Genomic DNA, 27,166 nt, shown 5'->3' with positions numbered 1-27,166 from the left:
CGGTGAATTCCACTAAGTCAGCCACATTCCGCCTTTACTTGTGGCGTTGAGGAGGAGCTCAGTTGTTTATTCATTCACGTCAGCCCCTCTCGCCTTCCCTTCCCTCCTTCCTGCTACACACAACGGGGACCCACCGTTGTAACTGTTTTTCCCATATTAAAATTAACCACAATCACGTCGCCACCATAAACCGATTTTGGAATCAGGTGAGTTGAGATTTTCTCTTTCTCCTCCTTTGACGATAATAGAAGAAATCTAATGTGCTGCTGGGAGCGTTGACTTGTCCGGCCCGGCGAGGCGGAGGAGTGTTTCAACCGTAACTTATTAAATTCCTCCTGACCAGACTAGAAAATGCACGCGCGTCATGTATGGCGATTTTACTGACTGTACGCTTTGGACGGCTGTCTTTCGGTGCGGTTTTTACGCTATACTGCAAACAAATGCTCGATGTAGGTCAGCAACTACAGTCAAAATGTCGTCTTTTCTTTTTTTACTTCCACATTCTCTCATGCCACAAACAGATGGCGTCGAGAGGGGGGATGGAGAGAATGGGGAGAGAGACGCATAAAGGAGTAGGGGCTACACCAGGCCACATTAGCCCGGTTCTGCCCCATCACTAATCTATACCCTGCACATAACCCACCTCTTCATGCGAGGACGCGGGAGGCCAATATGTCTTGCGTAGGCCTGCCTTGAACAAAGTTTTTGCTGTTAAGTTGTCGGGCCTTTTCTTTTAAAGATACAGCGCAAGTTTATTATTATATTTTTTGGGGGGGGGTAATGGTTTATTTTGAGCAGGCAAAAGTGTCCACAATCCCAATGTGGAGACAACGCTCGCCCCGGTCACTTTCAGTGTATCTAGCGTGCAGTCAAGACCACATTTTGGTCACAACCCAGTGCAGAGAGGATACTGGGACACTGCAAAGCACCGGGAAGATGCACTGCAGCAGATAACCTGTAGCCCGGGCTGCTCGCTCCTGTGGGGGGGACAGGCCACCACCAGTTGGGTGACTCTTCACTGAGCTGTCAGAGATCATTGATAGGCCACAGGCACCCTCCACTGCACTAATGAGGGCAGTGCAGCTCACACTGGCTGTCAAGGGATGTGAAGGTCCTGTATGGTTTTGCGTATATACTCTTATTTTGGACTGCTTCGGTGTCGTTTTGTGGATTTCAATGCAAAGCCAGAATGAGTAATAACTCTGCTGACCCCTTGCATACCTGCCATGCAGTGTCTAAACACGTAATGTGGATGGTGCACTGCATGCAGCAAGGCAGCTGCATACCACTGTGCATACCAGTTGGCAGCCTGGGGCCTATAGATGTGCTGTGATGCAGTTTGGTGTCAGTGCACTTCGGTGGCTGGCAGTAATTAAAAAGACATCCTCCCCATGTGGTCTATGGGCCATCTGATTGATGGTCATTTCGATGGAAATGTTCAAATGACTCAGCATCATTAGTCAAGGTATCACTGCCATGCAGATCTTAAGTCATGCTGCAGATCTTGCTGTTTGTATTTTTGAAAGTGACCCATCTCTGCTGTCAGTTTGAACAGACGTGCGTCCTGAAATGACACTTTGACTTAACTGACTTAATCATCTCAGCGCCCAAGGGATTGCAGTGCATCAACCACTTCTGTCCAACTAACCCTTTCCTAGTGTTACAGCAGTGTTTTGTCAGCAGATCCTATTTTATTGCGGCTCTTAGATTAAGCATCTCCAGTCATTTTTTGCCTTCCTTTCTTGTGTTTATGAGTGTTGGTCAAGTGGTGCTGGCCTGGTGTTTTCTTACTGTAGAGTCCACCTCCACTTCCACCTTTTCTAAGGAGTGCATTTTTTGGCTCTTGCAGTGCTTTTTTCCCCCTGAATTGTCAAGCAGCTCTAGTGGATGACCAGCCATGGCCACATGGTTGATTGGAGTGCTCTGCCTCCCTGAATGCAGTTTAGAGCCACTGTTTGATGATAACATCTCCAGTCTGTTTTAGCTTGAAGGCATCTCGCCAAATATTAATTTGCTTTGCAAACTTGCTGTCTCTCAGCTGGCTGCTATATTTGTTGTCTTCTGTGTTAACCTTGTGTTGGTGGTCTGTCTAATCTGCTCTGCCTTGTGATTTTCATGTATTGTGCTGAGTAATGAATATTACAGGCATTGTGTTTTGGTATTTGGACCAGACTACTTTGTTTGTAGCGTTGAAAGATTGCTTGATGATGATAGAATTGTATTTGACATTATGTATGATGATCCCATAACTTGATTTAATAATAGTGTGCTGAAAAATTGTCAAGCTCAACAAAAAGCACTGGCAAGTTCTTAACAATCCAGGCTCATACTTTGTCTACAGAATTTATGCCTCCAAGTTTAACTGTACAGTTTTTAGTTTTTATTTTTTGGCCAGCTTGACTTGTACAGTGATGAATGAATTTCCCCATGTTTGGATCGATAATGTGTTATTACACTGCTGCTGCTTCTACACAATCTGTATGCTACTCAGGGGATCATAAGCCATTTGTCCATGGATCATCAGTGGCAGGGTGACTGTGTTGAATGAGGTCCAGCGGTGCCAAACAGACAGAACATCAGGACATCCACAATATTCCTAAAGAAATTGAACCATTCGTTTTACCAGACTCTGAAAATTAGACACATCTCTTACAGGTGAAGATAAATGAAAATGAGGCGTTCTCATTTTTTCTCCCTCCCTTCTGTATCAGGATGTGGGAATATAGCTGTGGTAAAAGGTTTAGAATAGCTGATGATGGTGTCAGCACATTGCAGCGCTCGGCTGTGCTGCAGGCAGGGTTTAAAAAAAAAAAAAAAAGAGGCTGATGTTTCTCGAAGCACAAAGGCCTAATGTGTAGGGCCTGTTGGTTACAGCCAGCTGAATGACCTCCAGAATGTAATGCTAGTTTGTTTGTATGAGCTGTATGAGTGTGATGTGTAGGCCTATTTGAACGCCACAATAGTCAGGCCTTCTGGGAAAAAAGGCCTGCAACACTGAATTGTTCCTAAATAACACCAAAAAATGTAGCCTTGTGTTGTTAAGTGGGCTAGCAGCTTATTCGATATGGCTTCATTAATAATAAATGCAACTTGTTGTTTTCCCGTTGCATAACAGCTGACTGTTTGGTCGAAGCATTGGCATCGTTGAATGTTTTGCTAATAACACATCTGTCAGCGTATTACCTGACTATTGGACCATGTGAGTAAATATGATTATGATTCAAAGCAACAACAGCTTTGTCAGCTGTTTTTATGAATTGTAGGAACCTCTCTTGACAGTTTGATCGCTGGTGAGAAATAGATAAGTATTGGCTTTTAGAGACAGCAAGCAAAATATGATCTAGATTTAACCTGGACTCATCTGTGTCACTTTTTGATGATTTAACAAGGCTCATGGCAAATTCTGCTTTAATGGCCTGCATTATTCCTAATGTCTGAAGCTAATGTCAGAGAATTTTTTTCGACATGCTAATGGCTTGGCTCTAGGGCTTGCAGGGTCGGTTGGTCGGTCGGTCCATCACTTTGGTCCAGACTGAAATATTTAAACTATTGGAAGGATTGCCATGAAATTTGACATTCATGGTCTCCAGAGGATGAATCCTACTGACTTTTCCTCCAGCACCACCATAACGTTGCCATTTGTGGTTTGAGTAAAATGTCTCAACATGTAGGCTATTGGATGGCTTGCCATGAATTTTGGTACAGATATCCATGTCTAAGAATTCATAGACATTCATCCTGAGGGGAGACGTAAAATCCTCATCAGGTCAAATTTACATTTTGTCCAATAGTACAGCCTCACAGAGCCACTAGCATGTCTGTAGACTCTTAATCCTGTTATTTATGCTGATAAATAAGTGAAGATTTGAAATACTATATAATATAATGCATATAATCTTTTTATGAACCTTAAGCCTGCTTCATGGCGTGTATGCAGAAGGAGTTTTTAATAGAAAACTCCTGTATGTAATGCTTATTAGGTGCCAGTCATGCCGGTCAGTTTTGGTCTGGCTAAATGCTGTCCTTGCCAGCTTTTGTTGTGTGAAGTTGTTACTAGTTGTCTGGTGAGTCAGTTTGTCAGTCACTCCTCTCGAATCCTGCCAAATTCTCTGCGTGAAAAAGATTAGCTGCAGTTTAACAGAATGTGCTATTGTACAATCTGTTAATTATTTTATAGCTGAAATTATTTGTAGTTCGAAATTGGAATATTCTGTCCTCATGTATAAAGACAACTGTTTGCTCGTCATCATTTGCTGCTTTTTTCTCTTTCAATCTGATTGCATCCTGATTATTAGCCTCTGTGTTGTGTCGTGATCAGACCATAATCCATCTGGGCTGAAAATAATAGTATTGTGTGTAGTAAGATAACAGTCACACATAGTGTCAGCCTTCAGGTCTCTGCAAGCCTCTGTTCACTTAGCTAACTACCACTTTCCAGCATAGTGCAGAGCAATGGCCTAGTTCATGCCCTCTTGGATGTAATTTTAGCTGTGTGTGTTTGTGTGCATGCATTGTGTGTATGTGTCCGTGGACGTCTCTCTGTTTTGTCTCCTTCTCTTATCGTCTCTGTTTCCTGTTCTCTCATTCCCTCTCTGTCCTTTCACACTGTTCCTGTGTCTCTGTCAGTGATGAGACTTTTGTCGTGACGCTGTGCAGTACTCGGGCCAGTGATGCTGGAGTAGTTACCGCAGTAGTTTTACAGTTAGTGATGTTTGTTTAGCTGTGCTACACCTCTGTGGATGGACAGCGTCATTCTCGAGGGAGACAGTACAGCCATTTTACAGTGTTGGTGTGATTGACACCTTGTGTTGCTCAGCCATTACTGCTGATATGGGTTTACATTGAGGCTGTGATCGGGTGAAAAGTAGTTGTACTGGAGAATTGGATCAAGAAGTTGCTAGTTAAATGTCTTTTTTACAGATTACAATGAGTATGTTTACACTGTAAAATGTCCCACTCAGTATGTGTCTTGGTCACAATGTTAAAAAACAAAAAATCTAAGGAATCTATATCAAGATTGTTTGTTTATCTTAAAAAATTACTATTGGCCGATATATCATCAGATTTTTTAAAACTCAGATATCAATATCAGCATCGGCCTAGATGGATAGATAGATTTATGGCTTGCTTTAACAGGTATTTTCACAGTTTATCATCATTTATTATTTATTATTCTAAAATAAAAATAAGAAATATACAAACACATTCACCCCAGTAATGTCCCCACAACTTGCCTCAATGCATACAGACCTCAGACAGTGCTGCCGGGTTTGCTCAGTCACACTGTGCAAGATGCATGATGAATGTTTTCCAGGAGAGACTGTCTGAAAAAGTGCTCCATTATCCCCATATTTAAACAATATCGCGTCTCCTTGTCTCTGTGATTGTCGGTTTTTCACCCCGCCTTCCAGTGTGGCCGTTCGGAATAACTATAAACAAGTCATGTAGCTGTTTTTCACTCACATATAAAGATAGCAAAGATGAAATGTTAGCACCCTAACACACCATGTGTTTGGGAATTTTGGGACTTGATTCCCAAAGGACAGCTCTTCGTAAATATATTATACTGTATACTTGCCTCAAGCGCTGCAAATAGGCTACCTTAAATCTGCCATTCACACCAGCTGTAAGCTTTGATGGCACATTCATAGATGGCGGTTTTATCGTCGGTTTCAGATCAACTTAAATTCAAGTCATATAAACCTATCAGCATTTGTTTCCCTTTATTGGGCCCCATAACAAAAACTTAAATATATGAAAGAATGGCACATTTAAGTCTCTGCTCTGCGCCCTGATGCTTTAGACTTCGTATTTTTCTTAAATCTTTTGAATAACTATAAACACTTTTGATTTCTGACGGGCTCGGACAACACGTTGTACGAATCACTTCTTTTCCAGTATAACCCGGCCCTTAGATTTGAATGGCATCTTTTGGCAAATGAGCTCTTAAATCAACTTTAGAATTATGTAATGAGAATATTGTTAGCCGCTTTACTTCAGTGCATCCAGTTTTGGGAGGACTGGGACAGTACAAACTGGATTAGCATCATCTCAAAAGACTTGGCAAATGGACTGTAATGCACTAAATACTGTGCATGCGGTGGTGAAACAGTTAGCTGTGTCATTTTGGATCAAATGATAAAGATCTTTATTTCCTGAATTCTTCAGTGTTGCATTAAGGGATTATTTGGCCTCACGTAAATAAAGGCTATGATGCTGAAGTATCTTATTTTTCCCATATATTAATGCTTAATGTCCTTGCTGTTACATTTTCTATAACACAGACCCAATAAGTGTTTGTCTGCTGTGCATTTTGAGGTCCTGTGACAGCGGTCTGTATATGCCAGGTATCGCTGGCTGTACCTGAGAGCCTTAAACAGATAAACTTGATGATGAACACAATAATATTCCCCTGTGTTCAACAAAATCTAGGAGAAAAAGACATGTCCTGAGTACATGACGGCCCCATTCAATTTCCACATCCAAGAACCCGCTGTAAGGTTAAGGAGACTAAATGGTGAGCAGGGAAACCAAACTTCTGCCAGGAGGTCCTACTGAAGTGTCCTTGAGCAAGACACTAAATCTCAATCTCGTCTCTGGGGGCACTGTTGTGTAGCTGATCTCCAACTGGTGAAGAACAAGTGAAAAGAGAATTTCCCTTCAGGGATCAGTATAGTACCAGAACATGAAACCTGTTGTTTAAATGTGCTTTATAAAGTGCATTATTTTCCTTTTAATGTCCTATTTTGCATTTTCACATGTGTCTAGGGGAGTCAGTGATCACTGGATCATCATACCACATGAGCATTAAACTACATCTGTAAGAGAGAAATTGGGTAGGGAAAGAACAGAGCAATGAAGGAGTGGTAGGGGATGATACTGGAAGGGAAAAGATAAGAAGGAAGTGATGAAAAAGGGGGAAAGGGAGAGAGAAAAAAAGGGAGGGGGTGTATCCATGGAAACATGAGGAAAGAGTGATGAGAGAGAGGAGTGGTGTAGTTTGAAACTGTTAGTTACAAAGCACTGGAACAAAATGGTAGGCCCACAGCAGCATTTAACAGAGCAGCAGAGCCGACGTTTATCGAGACTTTAAATTGTGTCTCTTCTCATAATTTCACTCAAAGTGATTCTGTTTGATAGCTTCATGCCTTGATATTTTATTATGAGATTGTAAATGAATTTGTAACATAATGGTGAAACATGGTAGGAATAAAATGATATCTGGGAGCGATGTTTTAATGCTATAAGGTTGGTTTGGAGTGATGACCTCGTAAACATTAAACAAAACCAGACTCGTCTCCCTGATCATTCATATCCACATGAAAAAATTGAGAAACTGAACAGTGCGACGGTGTGTGAATGTGTATGTCACAAGTCATGTAGCTGTTTTTCACTCACATATAAAGATAGCAAAGATGAAATGTTAGCACCCTAACACACCATGTGTTTGGGAATTTTGGGACTTGATTCCCAAAGGACAGCTCTTCGTAAATATATTATACTGTATACTTGCCTCAAGCGCTGCAAATAGGCTACCTTAAATCTGCCATTCACACCAGCTGTAAGCATTGATGGCACATTCATAGATGGCGGTTTTATCGTCGGGTTTCAGATCAACTTAAATTCAAGTCATATAAACCTATCAGCATTTGTTTCCCTTTATTGGGCCCCATAACAAAAACTTAAATATATGAAAGAATGGCACATTTAAGTCTCTGCTCTGCGCCCTGATGCTTTAGACTTCGTATTTTTCTTAAATCTAAGGGAATTTGAAGAAAAGAGTGAGAGGTTTATGGGTCACTGAACTACAGGTCAATGAAGTCGAACCCATGGCCAGTGGTGCACGACCTCTGTGTTCACTGCTTTGATTCTACCTTTTAAAATGTCTATTTCTGTGCCGGAGCTGTTGTTGCAGTTGGCTGCAGGTGTGTTTTTAAGTAGAGGGCTTCCTCCCTTCACAGTGCTGATTAGTGTGAGATCCGGCATTCTGTTATTTGCCGTCATGTTGTTTGTAGGGGTTTGCATTGAAGTGTATCTGAACAGAAATGTACATTTAATGTCTTCGGACCAGTAGTCATTAATTTCAAAGGAGTGCTGGGAGACGGGGAGCAACATTTGGGAGAGATATAAAGATGGGAGACAAATGAATGGAAAATGTTACAAAGTATCACCACGAGCCTCCAGAACAGCTTTAGTGCTACTTCCCTCACTTGTGGTGGTGTGTTGATGGTGGAGAGTGCTCTCTAACACATTCTCCCATAGGTGTTCAATTGGGTTGAGATCTGGTGACTGTAAAGGTTATAGCCTCTGATTCACAACTTTTTCATACTCATCAAACCATTAAGTGACCCGTCGTGCCCTGTATGGAAGCATTTGCATTTGTTATAGTCCTCCACTAATTTATGCAGGTTTTTCCTTTTAATTTGTCCCTATTTGTCTGTATAAATTTGGTGTTTATTATCAGAGTTCAATTATTTATGAATTCTCATTTCAACCCAGTATAATGTGACTGTGTCAAAGTGTAGAACTTTGAATTCTCTCATGCCTCATAACTATTAATGGTGGTGAGCACTAGAGTCCAATATTTATTTACTATTACTATTAATAGTGCATGAACTATACTGTAGCTACATCTCTATAGCCACCACCTCTATTAACCTGCAATATTCTGACTACTTCTTAACCACAAGGGCAAAAAGACGTTCTTTGTTCCTTTAATTGGACAAAATGTGAGATTACAGTATAAAGTGCGTTGTGGCTAATTTACTATTGTTGGTGCATCTACCAATCTATGGAGAGCTGACACAAAAACTGAAATTGTAAAGGTAGGTCTTAGCTGTGTTCAAATATATACAAAACTTTTAAATCTAGAACGTTATTCCACTGTGACAAACTATCAAACCAAAAAAAATGAGAAAAAAAATCAAAACTGAAGTGCACATAAAATAATTGCAATTGTATTATAAAAATCAAGCACTCGCATCCATCTTTGTTTTAAATGACATCTGTGCAAGTTTGAGAAACGTTGAGTTCCGGAGTAATGAGGGTCTGAGCAAACTTTATGGAAGCTATAAAAAAAAGCTGAGCAAATCTGTCTGCACTGTTGGTTCTGTTTATGGTCACACTCCACCCATGTATCATCTCTGAAGACAGGCTGCCTTTCTACAGCTGCCAACACCTGGACCACTGCATAGGAGTACGGAGAAGAGAATTTGCAGAGCCACTTAGAGCGCTGGCCATTTTCACACTTAATGCACACCTGAACCATCGCTGTAGAAACTGCATGTCAATTAGGGTTTTTCCATAGGCCCGGGTCGGTCCGCTGTAGCTGCGCCGTACCGTGATGACATACATTTCCACTACAGCCTCACGGCATAGGACAGCCACGCCAAGCTGCTGTGGTCCTGCTTGCTAGCTAGACCCCCCCCCCGCCATAGAGCCATGTCGTCACAGCTAACGGATTGGCTCAAGAATGTGACATCATATACAAGCAACGAGAGCGAGGGGCATTTAAAGAGTCACAACATCAGCCTCAGCATTTCTGTTTGGGCTTTAAAAAACGCGTAGGTGCAGGCGGATCGCTGTTATTGACACCAACACCAAGAGAAGAAGAGAAATTCGACGCTCCGATTACATCAGTGACTAGAAACCTAGTAGGTGGCTAGAATGGTGAGCAAGGTAGGCAACACCTTTTACCGAGCCACCACATTGTAATGGAAAAACCAGTCAGCTTGACTATATAAAAACCCATTGTCACTTTCAGGAAGTAGCACCTAATCTACTATTAAAAAAAATAATGATTTTGAGGTGCTATTAGATGAGACAACTTTGTTAGAAGCATACTTTGTTTTTAGGATTGCAGCCACAACACAGCTTGACTAAGTTGCAGATTTAGACCTCAGCATGGTTAACTACCCTAATGAGTAACTGCTTTGTTTTTGATAAGGATAACTTTAGTTATTAAAGAATTGATGCACATTTGGGCGCACAGTTGTCTCGATCTTGTCTGAGGGAGGACCCGCAGTGTCATTTGTACTGTACTATTTGAGCATCTCAGCAGTTGAGAAGAATGAAAGACTAGGGCCCTTTAGCTAGGCCTAGCTTCCCATCTGTGAACACATCACAGTCTACCTGAATGGAGCTGTTTCCACCCTACAATGAATAACATGGGTGATTACAACTGATGCTGGTATATTAAAATGTTACTGGTCATGTGTGTGTATGTGTGTGTGCTATAGAGAGGGCTTGTGAAGACCATTCTTCTTTTTCTTCTTCTTTTGCTGCAGCCATGTTTGTGAAACCACAAAATAGAGCGAGATAGGTTTTGTGCTCTCTTTCTCCCTCGCTTGTTCCCTATTTTTTTCTACCTCCTTTCTGTTTTTCTCTCTCCAGCTCTCTTCCCCTCCCCCTCTCTCTGTTCCTCTTTCCTCCTCTCTCCCTCTTTCATTCTCTCTCCCTCTCTCTTTTTTTTCCTCTCTTGCTCGGTTTCCATCACGCTTTTACCCCTCCCTCTCCTCTCTCTTTGCCTCTCTCTCTTTCTTTCTCTCTTCCTCTCTCACGTTGCACACTGCCCCTCCCTCCCTCTCTCTGTCTCGCTCTCACGTTGCTCCCTGCCCCATCTCTCTCTCTCTCTCTCTCTCTCTCTCTCTCTCTCTCCCTTTTTGTATCCCTTTTCTGTCTCTCTTTCTCTTGCTTCTCTTGCTCTACCTCTACATCCTCCCCTCCCCCACTGCTGCCTCTCATTTTCTCTCTCTCTCTCCTTTCCTCTCTCACTCCACCATTTCACTCACTCACTCCCTCACTCGCTCACTCTCTCCCCCTCCCCTCCCTGTTCTCTTTATCTCCTCCCCTCCCTCCCCCTTCAATCCCTCTTTCATTCCATGCAATCATCTGTTCTCTCTCTTTCTCTCTCTCTGCTTCCTCTATTACGCCCCCATTTTGTCCTCTGCCGTTTCCCTCTCTCTCTCTCTTTCCTCCATGTTCTCTCTATTCTGTTGTTTACCACACTCCCCCATGACATTTATGATACAAACTTTATTAAAAAAACTGTTTTCTATCACAGAAAAAACAAACACATTAGGGAAAGAAACAGTTATAATTCTACAATAAAAGCTGTATCTTGACTAAAAGCTTCTCTCCCTATCATTACATATTTTTTTCTTATTTAACCTGTCCATCTGTGGTGCTATTTACTGGCCTCTGTTATTCACATTAACCCAAATATAAATGCCTGCCTCCTGTAACAATCTGCCCCAAAGCTAGCCGTTTACCCTTATGTTTGTCTATATTCAACAAGTGGCTAACATGTCGGTACACAAAACAGCCACAAATGACAGACATCATCCTCACGGGAATGTAAACTAGATACACCAGGTGACTGCCTCACCTCTCACGTTCACAGACAGGGTAGCCTAATAAACTGAGCTGCTCCGTCTGCACAGCTGGAAGCCGCAACCATTGATAGTTTGCTGAGATTTTACTGCAAGTAAAATGCTGCTAGGGCTGGGTATTATTTGAATTTTTCTCAAAGTCAGAGGAGCTATTTCGGGCGCTCCTGGTTCCGGAAGTAATAGTCCCATTCATGTTTCCCAAAGACAATGTTACATGTTATCTGGTTCTTTGAAAAAAAAAAAAAAAAAAAAAAAAAAAAAAGTCAAAGGCACAAGCCTGTGTACATAAAACATGAGGTGAGAAGTAGATATAATTGAAACTGGTGGTCATAACATTAACCTATAGGATCATTACACTATCTGGGACTAAACCAGCGGCCCCTACCACTTCACAACTGAATTTCAGTACGGATACCAAAATGATACTTTTTTTACGGTGCCCTACTTTTGGGAAATAAAAACATGTTTTCCAAGTTCTCCATTGTTACATGTTGTCTAAACACAAGCAGCTGTACAAGACCTTTGCCTAAATAAATTACAGTAAATCAAAGTCAGTCATTTAAATTAAAAGTAAATTCAAATGAAAAATGATTATTTAAATCAGAAAGTGCAAATCTGAGCAAACACTGGCTGCCAACTTTTGGTGGACAGTTTTCAATACATTTCGGTCGGTACCAAAAAATATTGAGGATGAATACTGAGCCCTAGTTGCTGCCCTTGCTGTTTGAGTGGTGCTGTTTACAAATTAGGACTGCGACTAACAATTATTTTCATTATCGATTGGTTGATTATTTTTGGGTTAATCATTTAGCGTTTAAAATGTCAGAAAATAATTGAAAATGCCCATCACACTTTTCCTTGAGTCCAAGGTGATGTCTTCTAATATCTTGTCTTGTCCGACTAACAAGCCCAATAATACGAAATGAGAAAAGCAGCAAATCCTCGCATTTGAGAAGCTGGAACCAATAAATGTTTTCCATTTTTATGTGATAAATAAACTACACCATTAATTGGTTATCATAATTGTTGGCTATTAATTTTCTGTTGATTGACTAATTGATTAATCAACTAATTGTTTCAGCACTATTATTACTGATATATAGTAAGAGTGGCCTTATGACTTTAAATCAGAAGTTATGGACACATGTGTATAGAGCAGGAATGTGGAGCTAACATGCTCTGTCCGGACCGTGTCAGGCTGTGTCCCACCTCAGTATCTTTTATCCGGATGTATCCAGAACGACATCAGAACTTGACATCAGAATGTATCTCGAGCAGCCACGTTTGGTCAGGTTTCACTTCCGGCTCCCATTTGATTTTATCTGTAGGAAACTGTGACTGCTGCTAAACAGACACATTTTGCTCTTGACCATACAGCTAGAAAAGAGGTTTGCAGTGGCTAGTGGGTGCCTTGCATCAGTTGCAGACTTTGTAACATTGTCCCAAGTTTTTTTGGCACGTGCAAATCGATATGTGTTTGGGAAGTTTGTTGTGCTGTATGCATGTACTGCAAAGCAACTGGATCCCAAATTGTGTTTTATTTCTATTGGCTAAAATCTTGCTCTTGCTCAAAGCTATCTTCCCCCTGATCAGATCACACATTTTAAATGCGGAGTTTGTGAACAGGACCCAAGAGAGCACAAGTTCACACCCCTTGGCATGTTGTGTAGCTGTGTTAGAGAATGGGCAGTTTAGTTTGCTGTTAATGGAAAAATGTATCTCATGGGCAACCATACATTTAAAGAAAATCGAACTTTTTTGCAACAGTAAAATCAAAAGTTTAAGTAATTTAAGGCAGTTTTGATTAAGAGTTTAAAGGTGAACTCTGCAAAAAAAAAAAAACTAATTAGAAGAGCACTATGTGTGGAGTTTAATTTCCAGGATTTCCTTACTTTTAAACATTAGTATAGATTTTATTCTTTTGCTTTATCATGTTAAGGGATGTGCATGTCTTAACTCATTTATGTATATTGTAAAATCAAGCTGAATTTTATTTTACAGACTATGTTCAGTGGAAGCATCTTGTGGTGTTTTGTGCTTGACTGGATTGTGATTGACAGGAGGTGGGTTGTAGCATAACCACAGAGAACATTAACTATTTGTGGAAAGTTTTATTTTGTGGGTGAAAACATGGAAATCATTGAGGCTGAAAGTAGAGGCAAGGCACCCCCACTCGTCACATCTCAGCTCATGCAGTATTTCTGAATGTGCACCTCCATATAAAACAGTGAGAGAATTCATTTAAAATGTATACTTTTATAAATGTTATTAACCTTCTGATGCAGACTGTCAGCCGGTCATCCACACTGAGAAAATGGAAAATTAGGAGAAACAGTTATTATGACATAATTAATAAGCAGTAATTATTAAAATATAAATAGATCTGGGGAAAAATTGTGATTTTATTAGACAGGCTTGGAAACAAATCCACAAATTACCCACCAACACTACTGCAGCAAAACAGCCACAAATGAGTTGCTAAGAAAATACTTAAATCTTTTACCGGTGCAGTCCACCTAAACAAAAGGTAAAAGAAACAAAAATACTAATGATGCTGGATGGTTTCTAAGTCATTAATTTTCTCGAGTAATCGATTAAACATTTGAAATTATTGAATTACAACAATTCTGAAATATTTCCATCAGTTTTCCAAGGTGATGTCTTTAAATGTCTTGTGCTTTCAAAAACCCAAAGACATTCAGTTCACTGTAACAGAAGATTAAAAACCACAGCAAATATTAGTGCTGACCGATAAATTGTATTTTCATCGTCATCGCGAAATGAACATGCACGATAAACACGTCGCAAAAGAATTAAGGCATGGGTACGGAAACCCGGTATTAAAGACCGTAGTATTTATTATCACACTACAGCCTCTGCCCTGCTCTCTGTGTCGGACTGAGCTCCTCCACACACACAAAATAACTCGAAGATTACCCGAGCTGAGGACAACTACGCTTGTTACTGTTAGTGCCATAAAACCTTCGAGTAAAAATCCAATACACCTGTTCAACAAGCATAAACATGTAAACATGTAGAAAGCGATATTTTAATCTGCTCTGTCTGCAGTCTCATATGTTTTGCACAAGCACAGAACGCTAGCTCGGCTAATAGCTAATTGTTATAAGCAGACTACGTAAAGACAGCTTTCGTTTTAGCTTAACTGTTTATCGTAGTTTGCCACGAATCTTAAAATTTGGCAAATTCTTGTATGACTTACTGCTGGCTGAGACAAACCAGCAAACAACACCAAACATTTTAGATTTGTTTCCAGTGAGATATTAGAGTTTATATAGTCAGTTATAGAATTTGCTGTTGTAAACTTTACTGTTTCTGCTCTAGAAACAATATTTAGTTATATTTAAAATATTCAGTTCCAATCCTATTCTGAATTTAAATACAACCAGGCTGACACAGGAACTTTATAGCTAATATGCACACTTCAGTATTAGTACACATCAGAGATGTGAATCCATTTTTCTTTTTAGGTTTCAAGCAGTAATCATATACAGTATATGACATCCTCAGGATTTTCTTTTTATTCCTTAGTAATTATGAGTTAATGCCTTCTAGACTAGAAGGAAGTTAGGGAAGTTTCTCTCATCCATTTTCCTCACCATCTCTTTCAGATTTGGATTAGATCCTTAGTTTCTTGAAGCGATCAGTTGTCTTTTCATTTGTTTGAACATTAGGCAGTTCTTCTTTAACACCCCTGCAAGTGTTTCACTGTATTCATCACTCATGGGAGCCTTGTAAAACTACTCCAGCTTGAAAAGCGGTAAGGCTAAAAAAAAAAAGAAGAAAAATGAGCATCTGACTAGCCAATTGTAAACACAGGGCTGTTGTTTACATTGCGTTATTATACGGTAGTTGTGTTCTGTGACATGGGAGGGTGCATGACAGATATAGAAAAGACATGTTGTAGAGAGAACACACCTTTTAACATGCATGACATGGGCTCATACAGTCATTATCAGTGCACACTAGCCTCTGCAGTTACAATCAACTGTCCGTTCGGTCTTCGCAGCTTTGCATCGTCTCAGGAAATTTCAGCAAAAGAAATGAGGCTTTGGTATGTCCTCACATATGTTGACACCAACCAAAGTGTTTGTTGCAAAATGCATACAAGACATCTTGAATGTAGGCTTTGTGTATGAGGAAGTGTCAGTCAGTCATTTGACACCCATTTTCTTATTTTCCCCCCATAGTTTGCAGCTTGGTAATTTGCAGCTTTTGTGTGGTCTCAGTTTCATCACTGGCAGGATATGCATGACCTTTGTGGACTCTCAGGGCACCGTTTGGCACCGTCTCGCAGCTCCACCGCTATCTCATCTCTCCACGCATCCCTAATTTTTGCTGGCGGTGCGCTGGTCGCGAGACGACGTGAAAAGCGATGAAAGTTCTTCACACTCGAACCTCGATGTTTCATGAAGTGTCAATCAGCGGCCCAATTTGTCTGTTCGTGTGTGTTTGTGTGTGTGTGTAATTGAGGCAAGGAGAGAGGGATACACTGGCCTGATTGATGCATCATTAAGAGTAGTACAATACCTTTTTTATTTTCTCCCTGAACTCTCATTTTATCTGTTTCTTCCCTCCATCCATCTTCCATTTCTTCTTATTCTTTTACCGCATTCTGCTCCACTCTTCCCATCCCCCTCTGTCTCTTTCCCTCCCTCTCTCTTTCTGTCTCTCCCCTCCACCCCTCCCCTCTCTTTTCTTCAGTATTCTTTCCTTCCACTCCCTCCTCCTCCTCTCTTTCTCCATCTTCTCCCTCTCTCTTCCATTCGCTCATCTCCTTGTCAGTCACCTTCCATCTCTTTCTCTCTCCTATCACATACTTGCATCCAAGTCTGTGCACGAAACAATCTTCCAACACTTTTCCGTACTCATAAACCTTACTTGAGAAATGAGAGTGAAAGATACAAAGGTGCAGAGGGAGAGAGAGGGAGAGAGAGAGAGGGAGAGAGAGAGAGGGAGAGAGAGAGAGGGAGAGAGAGAGGGAGAGAGAGAGAGACTGCAATAGATGGAGCTACAGGAATAAACAGATAAAGGAAGAGAGACAGACAGGGATAGGCAGAAACAAAGACAAAGAATGACAGACGGATATGGAAGAAAGGAGGGCGAGTGAGGCGGGGGGCAGCCTGGTGGATCCATAATTTCAGACTGATATGATGTTGATTTTATTTTTGTTGTTGATGTGTGTGTGTGTCTTTGAGGTGACTTAGCCCATTTATCACCAAACTATGAAGAAGCCTTGCGCGTCAGTGATATATGAGCTTTTTGTTTGTTTGTTTGTTTTTAAACCTGCTGGCCACATGCTCGTATGGAATATTTGTTTGTTTGTTTGCGTCTGGTCTGTGTTTGTGCTCGTGTGACCAGAGTCAGTACCGAAACTGCTGAAGAAGAAGAGGGGTGGAGGCGGGCAATGTTGGCCCCGCCTCCCCTCATCCCTCACGTATAAAAAGGAGGCGAACAGAGCCTATTCTCACTCAACACTTGCACTGAAGAATGAGATCTTTAAAGCACCTGAAACCTCACAGCAGGAGGAGCGTGGTGAGTTTATTGGCTCTCACTCGTAGCATGTTAAGTGGTAGTTTGCTGAGGTGGTGGGCAACATGGGTTGATCACATTCGCAGTTGAAAGACAGGTAGAAAACTGCCTGCAGAGATGCTTTGATTCTTTGTAGATTTTCTTTGTTTTTAAAGTTTCCATTTGCAGATGTCTTATTTCTCTCAAATTAAGATTTGTTTCTTGCATTAACTCATTATGGCCTTCTCTACTCTCTTTTGAGCTTTTCCCAACTCTTCTTCGTTCCTCTTTTTCTCTCGCTCGCCTGTTTCACTTCACAATTTTTATCTTTCATTCTGTCTGGCTTTCATTTTGTCATTTTCTTTCTCCTTCTGTCTCCTGGTTGCTCACTGCCTCTCCCTCCCTCCCTCCCTCCCTCTGTCTCTACATATCTTTCTTTCTCTTTCTTCCTCTTGCTCTCTTTTGACTGCTGCCTCACACTCACCCTCTCACTCTTTCACTCAGCTCTCCCCTCCCTCCCTCTCCAGTGTCTCTCTCTCTCTCTCAGCCTTCCCTCCTGCCCCCCTTCTCCTTATCTCTCCTTCACTCTCCCTCTACCTTTCATTTTCTCTCTTTTCCTCTTCCCCCTCCCCTCCACTAGACTCTTGCCTGCTCTAAGCTCTCTCTCTCCTGCTTCTCTCCCTCCCTCCCTCTGTCTGTTTTTCCTCTCCCCCCCTCTGTTCTCTTTCTGCTCTCCTCTGTTTTTGTCTCCTCTCCTGCTTTTCCATTCTTTTTTTCTTAATCTTGCTCAGTTTTTTCTTCCTATTTTTTCCTCTTGCACTTGAATGTGTGTGTTTGTGTGTAGATCAGTAGGCCATCTAATCCCCCACAACACACACACACAAGCCATACATGGTTAGCACGCTGGATTAGGATGGTGTCTTTCATAGTTCTTGTGTCTCAGTCACTAGATCTAAAGGTTTGCCTTTGGGCAGTCGTTATTCAGGTTGACTTCTTGTACCAGAACCATTGATTTGGGACAAGGTTAGTCTCGTTATTCTTGTTTTTTTGTATATCCTTTATAGTGATGCAATAAAGGACTCTTTAGAAATCAAAATCTCTGTTTCTCTCTGTCTCTTTCTCCTTCTGTCTATCTCGACAATCGGCTCAAAGAGACACTGTGATTGGATGATGAGTCTCGACACCTTTTTGTCCTTATTGGATCACTTTTGATGAAGGACACATTTTCATTGGAGTACAGTATGCTGTAGTTTGGCTGTTGCCAAATTATTGTCATTCTGCCTTTATAACAGTTTAGAATGTCGACCATTTGGTTGTAGCCTAAGTGGCCTGTATTGACAGGCTGTTTTTGAAATTGTCAAGAGCAAGCGATGTTGTGTTCTCAATTGTTTTCTTAGCTTCTCCTAGTCAATTTTGTTCATAAGTTATATTTGAGAAATTGGCTGAAACAACAAAACAGACCTTTACCTAAATTTAACATGTTGATAGAGAAGAAATCCATAGTTTAATTTGTTTTTCCCCACAATACCATGCAGTAGAATGAGTCCTAACAAACTCAATTTGCTGACTATATCTCTATAGTCAGATATATATTCGTTAATTGCTTCCTGGCAGTGCTGATGTCTTGCCTCTCTGTGCATGTGTGTCTCTTTCTGTTCCAGGAGGAGGCGAGCCGGCGCCTGGGTAGATGTGAGCCCAAGGTAATGGCCAGGCTGGTGGACATAGGCACACAGACAGATCCAGTAGTCGTGCTGTCCTTGGCCCAGGCCGCCGTGCTAGGTCTCATCTCCCAGAATGAAGTGTTCGGAGCTACCATTGCACCTAACGGCTTCTACACCGGTGAACCCAAAGAGTCCCCTGCACCACCAGTAGACGGAGTCGACTACGAGTACGCAGACCAGCTTATCGGAGCCAACGGAGATTACCTAGGAGACAACTTGGGAGAAGACGGTCAGATGCAACCCAGCTGCAGTCAGAGGAGGTGGCAGCAGGGGCCCCCTCAACATCCAGACGGGAAAATGGTTGGCCCTGATCGTCACAGCCTTCAAGGCGGTGATGTGTCCTCGTCCCATGTGAAAGGGGAAGTGGTGAACTCTGGAATGTCCTCCTGTGTCCACATGCTAAACAATATGGCTCCCAGAGGTGGTTTAGTACAAGTGGATCCAGCCACCCTCAGAGGCACCAACAAGAACTGTACAGAGTGTGAGCGGGAAGCATCCAACCAGCAGCAAGCCAACACACACGTTCACCCTCCTCCCCCCCAGGTGGGCCACAGAGGAGGGGAGCAGGGCCACAGAGGACTGCAGGGCCAGCGCCCTATGGGGGGCCACGGTCGAGGTAGCAGAGAGGATGAAGAAGAGGTAGAACATCAGGGGAACAACATGATGAAGCCTACACAACAGGAGGAAGCCATCAGCAGCTACTTCCAGACCAGTGAAGTGGGCAGCTATGATTCAGCGGAAATGGGCATGGGGGGTGGCGAGTATGAAGACGGCAGCCAGAGCATGATGTGGACAGATGGGAGTGGAGGAGGGCAGCACCAGCATCCTCCACACCCCCAGCCTCCACGTCGGCACGGCGGCCGCAGAGTGGACCGGCTGGATATCAACATCCAGATCGATGAATCTTACTGCGTAGATGTGGGAGACGGTCTGAAGCGCTGGAAGTGCCGCATGTGTGATAAATCGTACACCTCCAAGTACAACCTAGTCACACACATCCTGGGCCACAATGGCATCAAACCACATGCCTGTCCACATTGCGGGAAGCTCTTCAAGCAGCCCAGTCATCTTCAAACCCACCTGCTGACCCACCAAGGTACGCGACCCCACAAGTGCACCGTCTGCAAGAAGGGCTTCACCCAGACCAGCCACCTGAAGCGGCACATGCTCCAACACACTGACGTCAAGCCCTACAGCTGCCGCTTCTGCCGCCGCGGCTTCGCCTATCCCAGCGAGCTGCGAGCGCACGAGGTGAAGCACGAGCGCGGACGTTGCCACGTCTGCTCGCAGTGCGGCATGGAGTTCCCCACCTACGCCCACCTCAAACGCCACCAGACAAGCCACCAGGGCCCCCACACCTTCCAGTGCACCGAGTGCAACAAGTCGTTTGCCTACCGCAGCCAGCTCCAGAACCACCTCCTGAAGCACCAGAGCCCGAGGCCTTACACCTGCTCCCAGTGCGGCCTGGAGTTTGTGCAGCTCCACCACCTACGTCAGCATTCGCTCACTCATAAGGTACTGACACCGCCGCTGGACACTTCCGCTCCCACCCAGACTTCCTGACTGCTCTAGTTACAGACACACTGTAAATATTACCTGTATAGATCATTAGAAAGTTAATGGTTTTTCTTTTGTCATATAAAATAAAATGATAGTGGAGAGCAAACACACAAAAAAGAGGAACTATTGGATCACCGAAGGGAGGCTATCACACCTCTATTGTCCAAAGGCCTTTCTGTCCTTTACCCACTGAGATCTGGGTGAAGTAGGCAGGTATGAGCACTTACCCTGGCAGGCATCCATACTCTGTACTGCTTACTTTTGTGTTTTTGTCAGATTTCTGTTGTGACTACAACTTCAGAACTTGCCGTTTTTGAGGTCAGATTAGAAGCGAGTAGAAACAGCTAAATGTCCCATTCTAATATAGACTAATTAGCACCCAACATAAATGTTAATGAAGTCAAATGAAATAAAAGAGTACAACATCAACAACATACCAAAGACAGGCTTTGCTACAAGATTTGTTTAACCCATATAGGGCTTTTGTCATTGTAGTGCCAACAGGTTTGGGTGGGATATGTGCCTATTTTTTGCATGCAGTCACCCAGAGTACAGTAATCACTCTCTCACTATTCGATAGAGCAAGCTTCAGGATGTGTGTCCTGGGGACATCAAGAGAATTCAGTTTCTAGCTTTGAAAGAGGTTTGTTCATATTAACAAATCAAGCCTGATCTGTTGCCAGATAATTCTCCTGTAAGCTGTAAAAAAATCCCTTTCACTTAAAAATATGTTTTAATCACCCATTTCTTTTGCATAAGATGCAGTTTGCCCTGACAGATGTTATGACCTTGCGATTGGAAAAGCTTCTACACTGAATTTGCACTTAGCAAGTTTCATCTGCTTTTAGAGAAATGGAACTTAAAAAAGCAGTCAAACAGCAAAAGCAGTAAGAAGTAGAATAGATATGTCTGTTCAGGGTTGCATTTTCACAAAGATTTGATTCTATACATCTACAATACTGAGCTGTCTTCATGCCCTCCTCATTATAGTCCTCGTCTGAATGAAATGTCTGTAATTTCTCAGTGCCCTCTGCCTGTTCTACACACGTGCACGTAATTACACACACACACACACACACACACACACACACACACAGGTGAGGAAGAGAGAGATGAGGATCACGATTCATTTAATATAACCACAGGACTATCTTTTCCATTTGAGGCCTTGATTATTAGTTGTCATTCTAAAATGCACAACATATGAGATCTTGACAATTCTCTGAAACCGCACTCTTCATTTCACCTTTTGAATGAGGCAATTTTTCGAAATTGCCAGACTCCATACAGATGGATAGAGCAATGGATGGATAGATGGATCAGATCATTTCGGCTAGTTTCTAATAGAAATCACACACAGTGACAAATGAAAATGCTGAATTTCTAAGGATTTGCCTAAATTTGATTACTTTCAGGGGAACAAAAATCCTAAGCCACACTCATCATCGAAATGAGAGAGCAGTGTGGATTCTCAGTGGAGAGAATGTTCTCTTTTGTGGCTTGTATTTGAGCCTGCTGTCTGCTCACTGCTCCCCCTGGTGGACAACAGCAGCACATCCCATTTGTTGTGCAGACAGTGGGAGGACTGACAGTCTGCCAGATTTGTCTGCTTATACAAACACTGTCTCTCGGCACCCTAGTGACCTGTAGTACATATTTGTTCTTCTCAATAACCCAGAATCCAGTTATTCAGAACCACTTTTTTGTCTGCTGATATTTATTGCAGAGTGGAGTGTATGGAGCTGCAGCACATTCATTTAGACAAGCCTCAAGGCCTTAGATGCTGTGAATTGTCTGCTCTTGTGACCTGCTTCTCAGTGTTTATACATTTCCTGTCGCATGTGGTTGAGAATATTATGGGAACAGAATAAGGACGGGTAGAAAGGGCTGTTCTTTTCTCTTTTTTTTTTGCTTTTCTATAGTAATTGTTTTGATACACCTACAGTGGCTGCCTTGGATTTGGATATAGTCAAACAAATGAGCAATATCTCACAGGCAGGATGTGAATATCATTAGGTTAAAATGTTCAACAAAATTGCCACTGACTTCCCAGACCAACAGTTGCTTTGCCATCATAGCACATTGTCCTTACATTGTATTTGCATGACATGATAACAACTGAAAAGCTGTTCTGTTCATTAAATTTCAAACCTGCTCTTTGGCCTGCATGTTTGACAAGAAAGTTATACCTTCCCTGTTGTTTTGTAGATGAAATTAGATATGAAGTTACTGTAGCACAACAAAGATTGATACTTTGTACTTTGAGAGATTTTTTTCCTATGATTTCTAAGCGGATTTATAGATGTTTAATCGTGATCGGAAACATTGGAGATAATGATATTCTAATCTAAAAAGATGTGTATCATGTGAGGTGTTCAGATTGAGTGAGTTATGACTCTGAGAAGGAGTGCGATTTTTAGTAATTGCGGCAATCGGGTGCTAAAGGTTTTAAAGTGTCTTAATTGCCGCCATGAGCTGTATGCCGCTGCCGCACCTCCAACTGCTGACTGTTGACAAGCGGGCCAAATCAGCAGCCAAACTACAATAGCTAAACCCTCCCCACCCCCGTGAATTAAGCAATAAATCCACTTCTGTCTGACTATCAGTAAACAATGTGACAAGAAAGAAAATTGCAGTACACATTGCTGTATTTGAATGATTAACCCTTTCCTGCTGTTTGGACTGTGCAGGGGATGAAAGGCCACAAGTGTGACGTGTGTTCCCGGGAGTTCACCCTGTCGGCCAACCTGAAGAGGCATATGCTCATCCACAACAGCGTCAGACCCTTCCAGTGTCACGTCTGCTTCAAGAGCTTCATCCAGAAACAGACCCTCAAGACTCACATGATCGTCCACCTGCCTGTGAAGCCATTCAAGTGCAAGGTGAGTATTTGAACTTGATGAATTTAAAAAAAACAACAAAAAACAACAAAAAAAAAAATTATATTCTGGGTGATAGTAGCAAGATTTTCTAATTAATTTTGGTGTGAAATGAGATGCGAAGACATTTTAAGATCTGTTCAACTTAATGTAACAGGATTATGTGAAAAGGAGAAATGAGAAAATATGCTGCTAGGAATCAGTTCATAAGGGTTACACGCTTTGATATCAGTGGTTTTGCTACAATTAAATTCACATTCTTAAGAGTGGGAGAAAATCCCAGAGGTTTGAGGCAGTTGTCATCAGGCAGGATGTTTTCATCATTAACTACCAACTACAAGTAGCTACTATGACGTTTATCTTTAAATTTGTTTATGTCTGTGTTCATCAGTGTCAATATTTTTGGTTATTTCTTTTCCAGGTATGTGGTAAGTCTTTTAACCGAATGTACAACCTGCTGGGCCACATGCATCTCCATGCTGGCAGTAAGCCCTTCAAGTGTCCTTACTGCACCAGTAAGTTCAACCTGAAGGGAAACCTCAGCAGGCACATGAAGGTCAAGCACGGAATGGACGTCTCACCAGAAGGACAAGGTGAGGCCCGCTGCACACGTTGTCACATATTTTCTATTATTCATCCCACACCAGTGACCCTCTGATCAAAAACCTGGTACTGGCCTGGCCCCCTTTCTGACAGCTTTGAAGCCAACCTCAAAACTCTAAAACACACTATCTCATACACACATGCCCACACAAGCTTTCTGCCAGAGTTAGAAGAGTTTTGGTTATTTCACATGAGATTTCTGTAATCTTTTTCCCTTTTTGCTCATCACACTGGTTTGAGGTGGGCGGGATTCAGTTCGAAAAACGTGATGTCACGTACTCCAATGTAGACTTTAGCAACATTTGGCTCAGAATCTGATGACCATTATGGGGTTGCCTGTTTACGTTGCCAGGCCACTGTCGACTGAATCTGATCAAATTTTACCCTCACAGTTTGAGGAAGGAATTGAATATTCAGGTCCTTTTAAACTGAATTTAAAAAACTATAGCCGTATATAAAAGTCAGCGGTTTTGTTGCATGGTCATATGAAATCAATAATACCTTAAATGCTATTAATTCAAGGCAAGAGCTCATATCTACTAACATTAAAGCAATAAAACAATGTGAAACATGATGTGACCCTGGAATTTCTTCAGCATGGTGACACTGATTGTACATTGATTTAGTTTAAGGTACTTTGGTTTTTGGTACTTTATATTGCTTTTTTTCCCCCAGAAGTTCTTCCAGAAATGGAAAGCCAGGGGGAGTATGAAGGACAGAACTTCAGCTTTACATCACCAGACAATATGGACAATGGTGGCTCCCAAAACCTCACTAAACTCACTACAGCAAATATGGAGGACATGGAGGAGTATTACAATTTCGGGAAGGATACAAGCAGCTACACTACACCTTGAGTGATGATGGACCAGAGAACATGTTTGTTTTTTTTGTTTTGTTTTTTTGAAGGCAGAAGAAAATTACAGAGTTATTGTCAACGCTTTGGGAGACACTGGGGATGGGGTTTTCATTTAGTTTTGGCTTCCTTCCAGAAGAGCCAGAACTGACAGACTCTGATAGGAGGCCAGGAAGGAGATGCTCTTCAAAGGAGACGTTTCGGCTCTGTTGCTGATAGCAGAGACGCTGAAACTGTTAACGCGATCTGGAGCTCCTTTTTTTGGGGGGGATTACTGCGCTTACAGACTCAAAGACTCTCACTGGCGGACAGTCAAATCTGTATGTTGTGTGTATGTATCAGTTATTTGAAAAAAAAAGTTGCAGTTGCAGAGTCATCAGTTACATTTGATGTGATAGAAATTTGTTTACCATTTTGCCATTTTTGTCATTCACAACCAATGTATGCCCTTATATTTTTGACTGAAAGTGCCAGCTAGATACATTTGCAACTAAGCTTCCACCGTGTCTGCTATTTACTCACTGTATATCGAACTTTTGATACATAGTCACAACATATTCATAGGTTTGAATGCTCTCACTAAACAGTTCCTAATTGTAGTAACCTGTTTCTACCCAGCCCTCATTTTAGACAGGCCGGTCTTTCAATACGCGTGTGCTTTTTGCACAGGACATTGTAGCCTTTTTCTTGATAGGGCACTTCCTACCAAAGTTGCTACTGTCCCATGTCGGCTGATACCAGAAAACTATGACACTGACATGTAAAGCCCTCTCACTGTACAAATGATTCTTCAACATGCAGTGTGTTTACCCACCGTTTCTATTTCAAATGGTTTAGCTTTACATTAATAATCTATCCCGTGTAGTGAGTATTCTGCTCCAGTTTTTGAATTACTGAGTGAACAATACAAAGCACTTTTTCACTGAGACCTGTCATTTTTCTGTGAAGGCTGTCTTCAGTAAGAGTGAACTCATTTGCCTCAAGGAGAAGAGCTGGGGGAAATAAGATCGTAGAATCTTCCTAACCCCCATAACGGCAATATTATTAAACACGATCAGATATGCTTTCTCTGTAGGTTTTTTATAAACTACAGTTTCCTTGATATGGATATTTCGCAGTTGTCAGTTCAAATGCGAATTGAAGAATGAGCAGTTTGTACGGAGAATCAGCATTTTGGGTTTTGTTGTTGTTTGTAGTTTCAGCACTCTTAAATCCAGGGCTGTTTTCACTTCACTTTCAATTCAGTTAATTCAGAAAGATATTTCCCCTCTCAACGGGAAAAAAATTACTGAAAATGGATATCAAATCCAATCTGTAGATTTAAAAGAAGAAAAGAAACGATTTGGAGGTCTTGGTTACATTTTGAATGGTTGAATTGAAAGTGGACTGACGCTAGTCCTGCTATTCATAATTCTGTTTTGGGGAAGACAGTCAGCTCCCCCTGTCCTGCCATGCAGGTCAGCCTTGATATGCACACTAAACCAGAGAAATGGTCTACTACTTCTTTTTTGAAATGAGGAATATCAAACTGAGGCCTCATGGAAATTGACCATGAATTATTTAATAAAGGTTCTCTAGTTTAAATGATGGAGATTGTTGTTTAATCTGTCACTGATTGGTGGTGGGGGTAATCCTCAGAGTCAGGTATTTTTAGCCATGCTAGCAGCTCTAGGGATGGCAATGTCGGTCTGTCAGTTGATCCACCACTTTGGTCCTGAACTGAAATATCTCTTAAATTTGGTACACACATGCACGTTCCTTTCAGGATGAATTGTAATAACTTTGGTGATCTTTTAACTTTTCAGCTGGCGCCATCTTGTCAAAATTACTATGTGTCCAGTACTGTGGTTTATAACCAAATATCTTCAAATCTACATTACAGACATTCCCATTAGCCTCAGCTGTATTTTGTGTTCAGTGCTAATTAAATGTTAGCATGCTAAGATAGTAAACTAAGATGGTGACCATGACCAAACATACCTCATTGTTAGCCTGTTAGCATGCTGACATTAGCATTTAGCTCAAAGCACCACTGTCCCTGAGTACAGCCTCACAGAGCTGCTAGCATGGCTGTAGACTCTTAGTTTTGTTTTAGCCACACTGGCACCATGGCTCTAAGACTTACATATCTCAGCAACTATCAGGTGGAATGCCATAAACATTTGTACAGACAGTCATGGTGCCCAGAGGACAAACTACAGGTCTTCATCAGGCAAAAACGCACAGGAAGAAATTGAGAAATATATACTGTGTGGCAAAATGACCAGTGACATCATAATCATTCATACGAATGTGATCCCTCATGTCTGTCCTGTGGGTATTTGAGAGCTGTAGTTGGTCATCAAGTCGCGAATAAAATTAAAGGTTGCTTTGATGACAGTGTGCAGGTAGCCTACTACTCATTTTTGTATTCAGCAGCCACTGAGGTTTTGTGGATGTGCACATGATGAGTCTAACTTTTAAAACTAGTGATATTCCCATCAGCCTCAGCTGTTCTTTGTGCTACTTAGCAAATGTTAGCAGGCTAACATGCTAAACTAAGATGGTGAACATGGCATCAGCATGTTCGTCATTGTGAGCACGTTAGCATGTTGATGTTAGCATTAGGTTCAAAGCACCACTGTGCCT

The 27,166-nt window shown here is 41.8% G+C and overlaps 1 protein-coding gene across 4 annotated transcripts; it reads left to right on the top strand.

The window, feature by feature from the left end:
* Positions 1-26,125, top strand: znf710b (zinc finger protein 710b). Of its 4 annotated transcripts, none has more exons than XM_044213990.1 (5): positions 1-206; positions 18,581-20,155; positions 22,891-23,082; positions 23,501-23,672; positions 24,358-26,125. In XM_044213990.1, the coding sequence occupies exons 2-5, from the start codon at positions 18,623-18,625 to the stop codon at positions 24,537-24,539; spliced, it is 2,079 nt and encodes a 692-aa protein (XP_044069925.1). In that variant the 5' UTR covers positions 1-206; positions 18,581-18,622; the 3' UTR covers positions 24,540-26,125. The 4 variants fall into 4 exon arrangements, with proteins under 4 accessions (XP_044069925.1, XP_044069740.1, XP_044069647.1 ...); XM_044213805.1 differs by lacking the exon at positions 1-206 and adding an exon at positions 426-449 and having other exon boundaries at positions 24,361-26,125; XM_044213712.1 differs by lacking the exon at positions 1-206 and adding an exon at positions 426-449.
* The last annotated feature ends 1,041 nt before the right edge of the window (positions 26,126-27,166 follow it).

This window comes from Siniperca chuatsi, linkage group LG1 (genome assembly GCF_020085105.1).
Source record: "Siniperca chuatsi isolate FFG_IHB_CAS linkage group LG1, ASM2008510v1, whole genome shotgun sequence".
NCBI classification, from domain to species: Eukaryota; Metazoa; Chordata; class Actinopteri; order Centrarchiformes; family Sinipercidae; genus Siniperca; species Siniperca chuatsi.
Note: the sequence above shows the minus strand (reverse complement) of the source record. Positions and strands in the feature narration are given on the sequence as shown.

Bases quoted from the DNA above. Each gene is read 5' to 3' on its own strand.
- znf710b (XM_044213904.1), top strand. From the start codon at position 16,899: ATGAGATCTTTAAAGCACCTGAAACCTCACAGCAGGAGGAGCGTG. The intron at 16,944-18,580 runs GTGAGTTTATTG...TTTCTGTTCCAG, and splicing joins CTCACAGCAGGAGGAGCGTG to GAGGAGGCGAGCCGGCGCCT. The intron at 20,156-22,890 runs GTACTGACACCG...TGGACTGTGCAG, and splicing joins AGCATTCGCTCACTCATAAG to GGGATGAAAGGCCACAAGTG.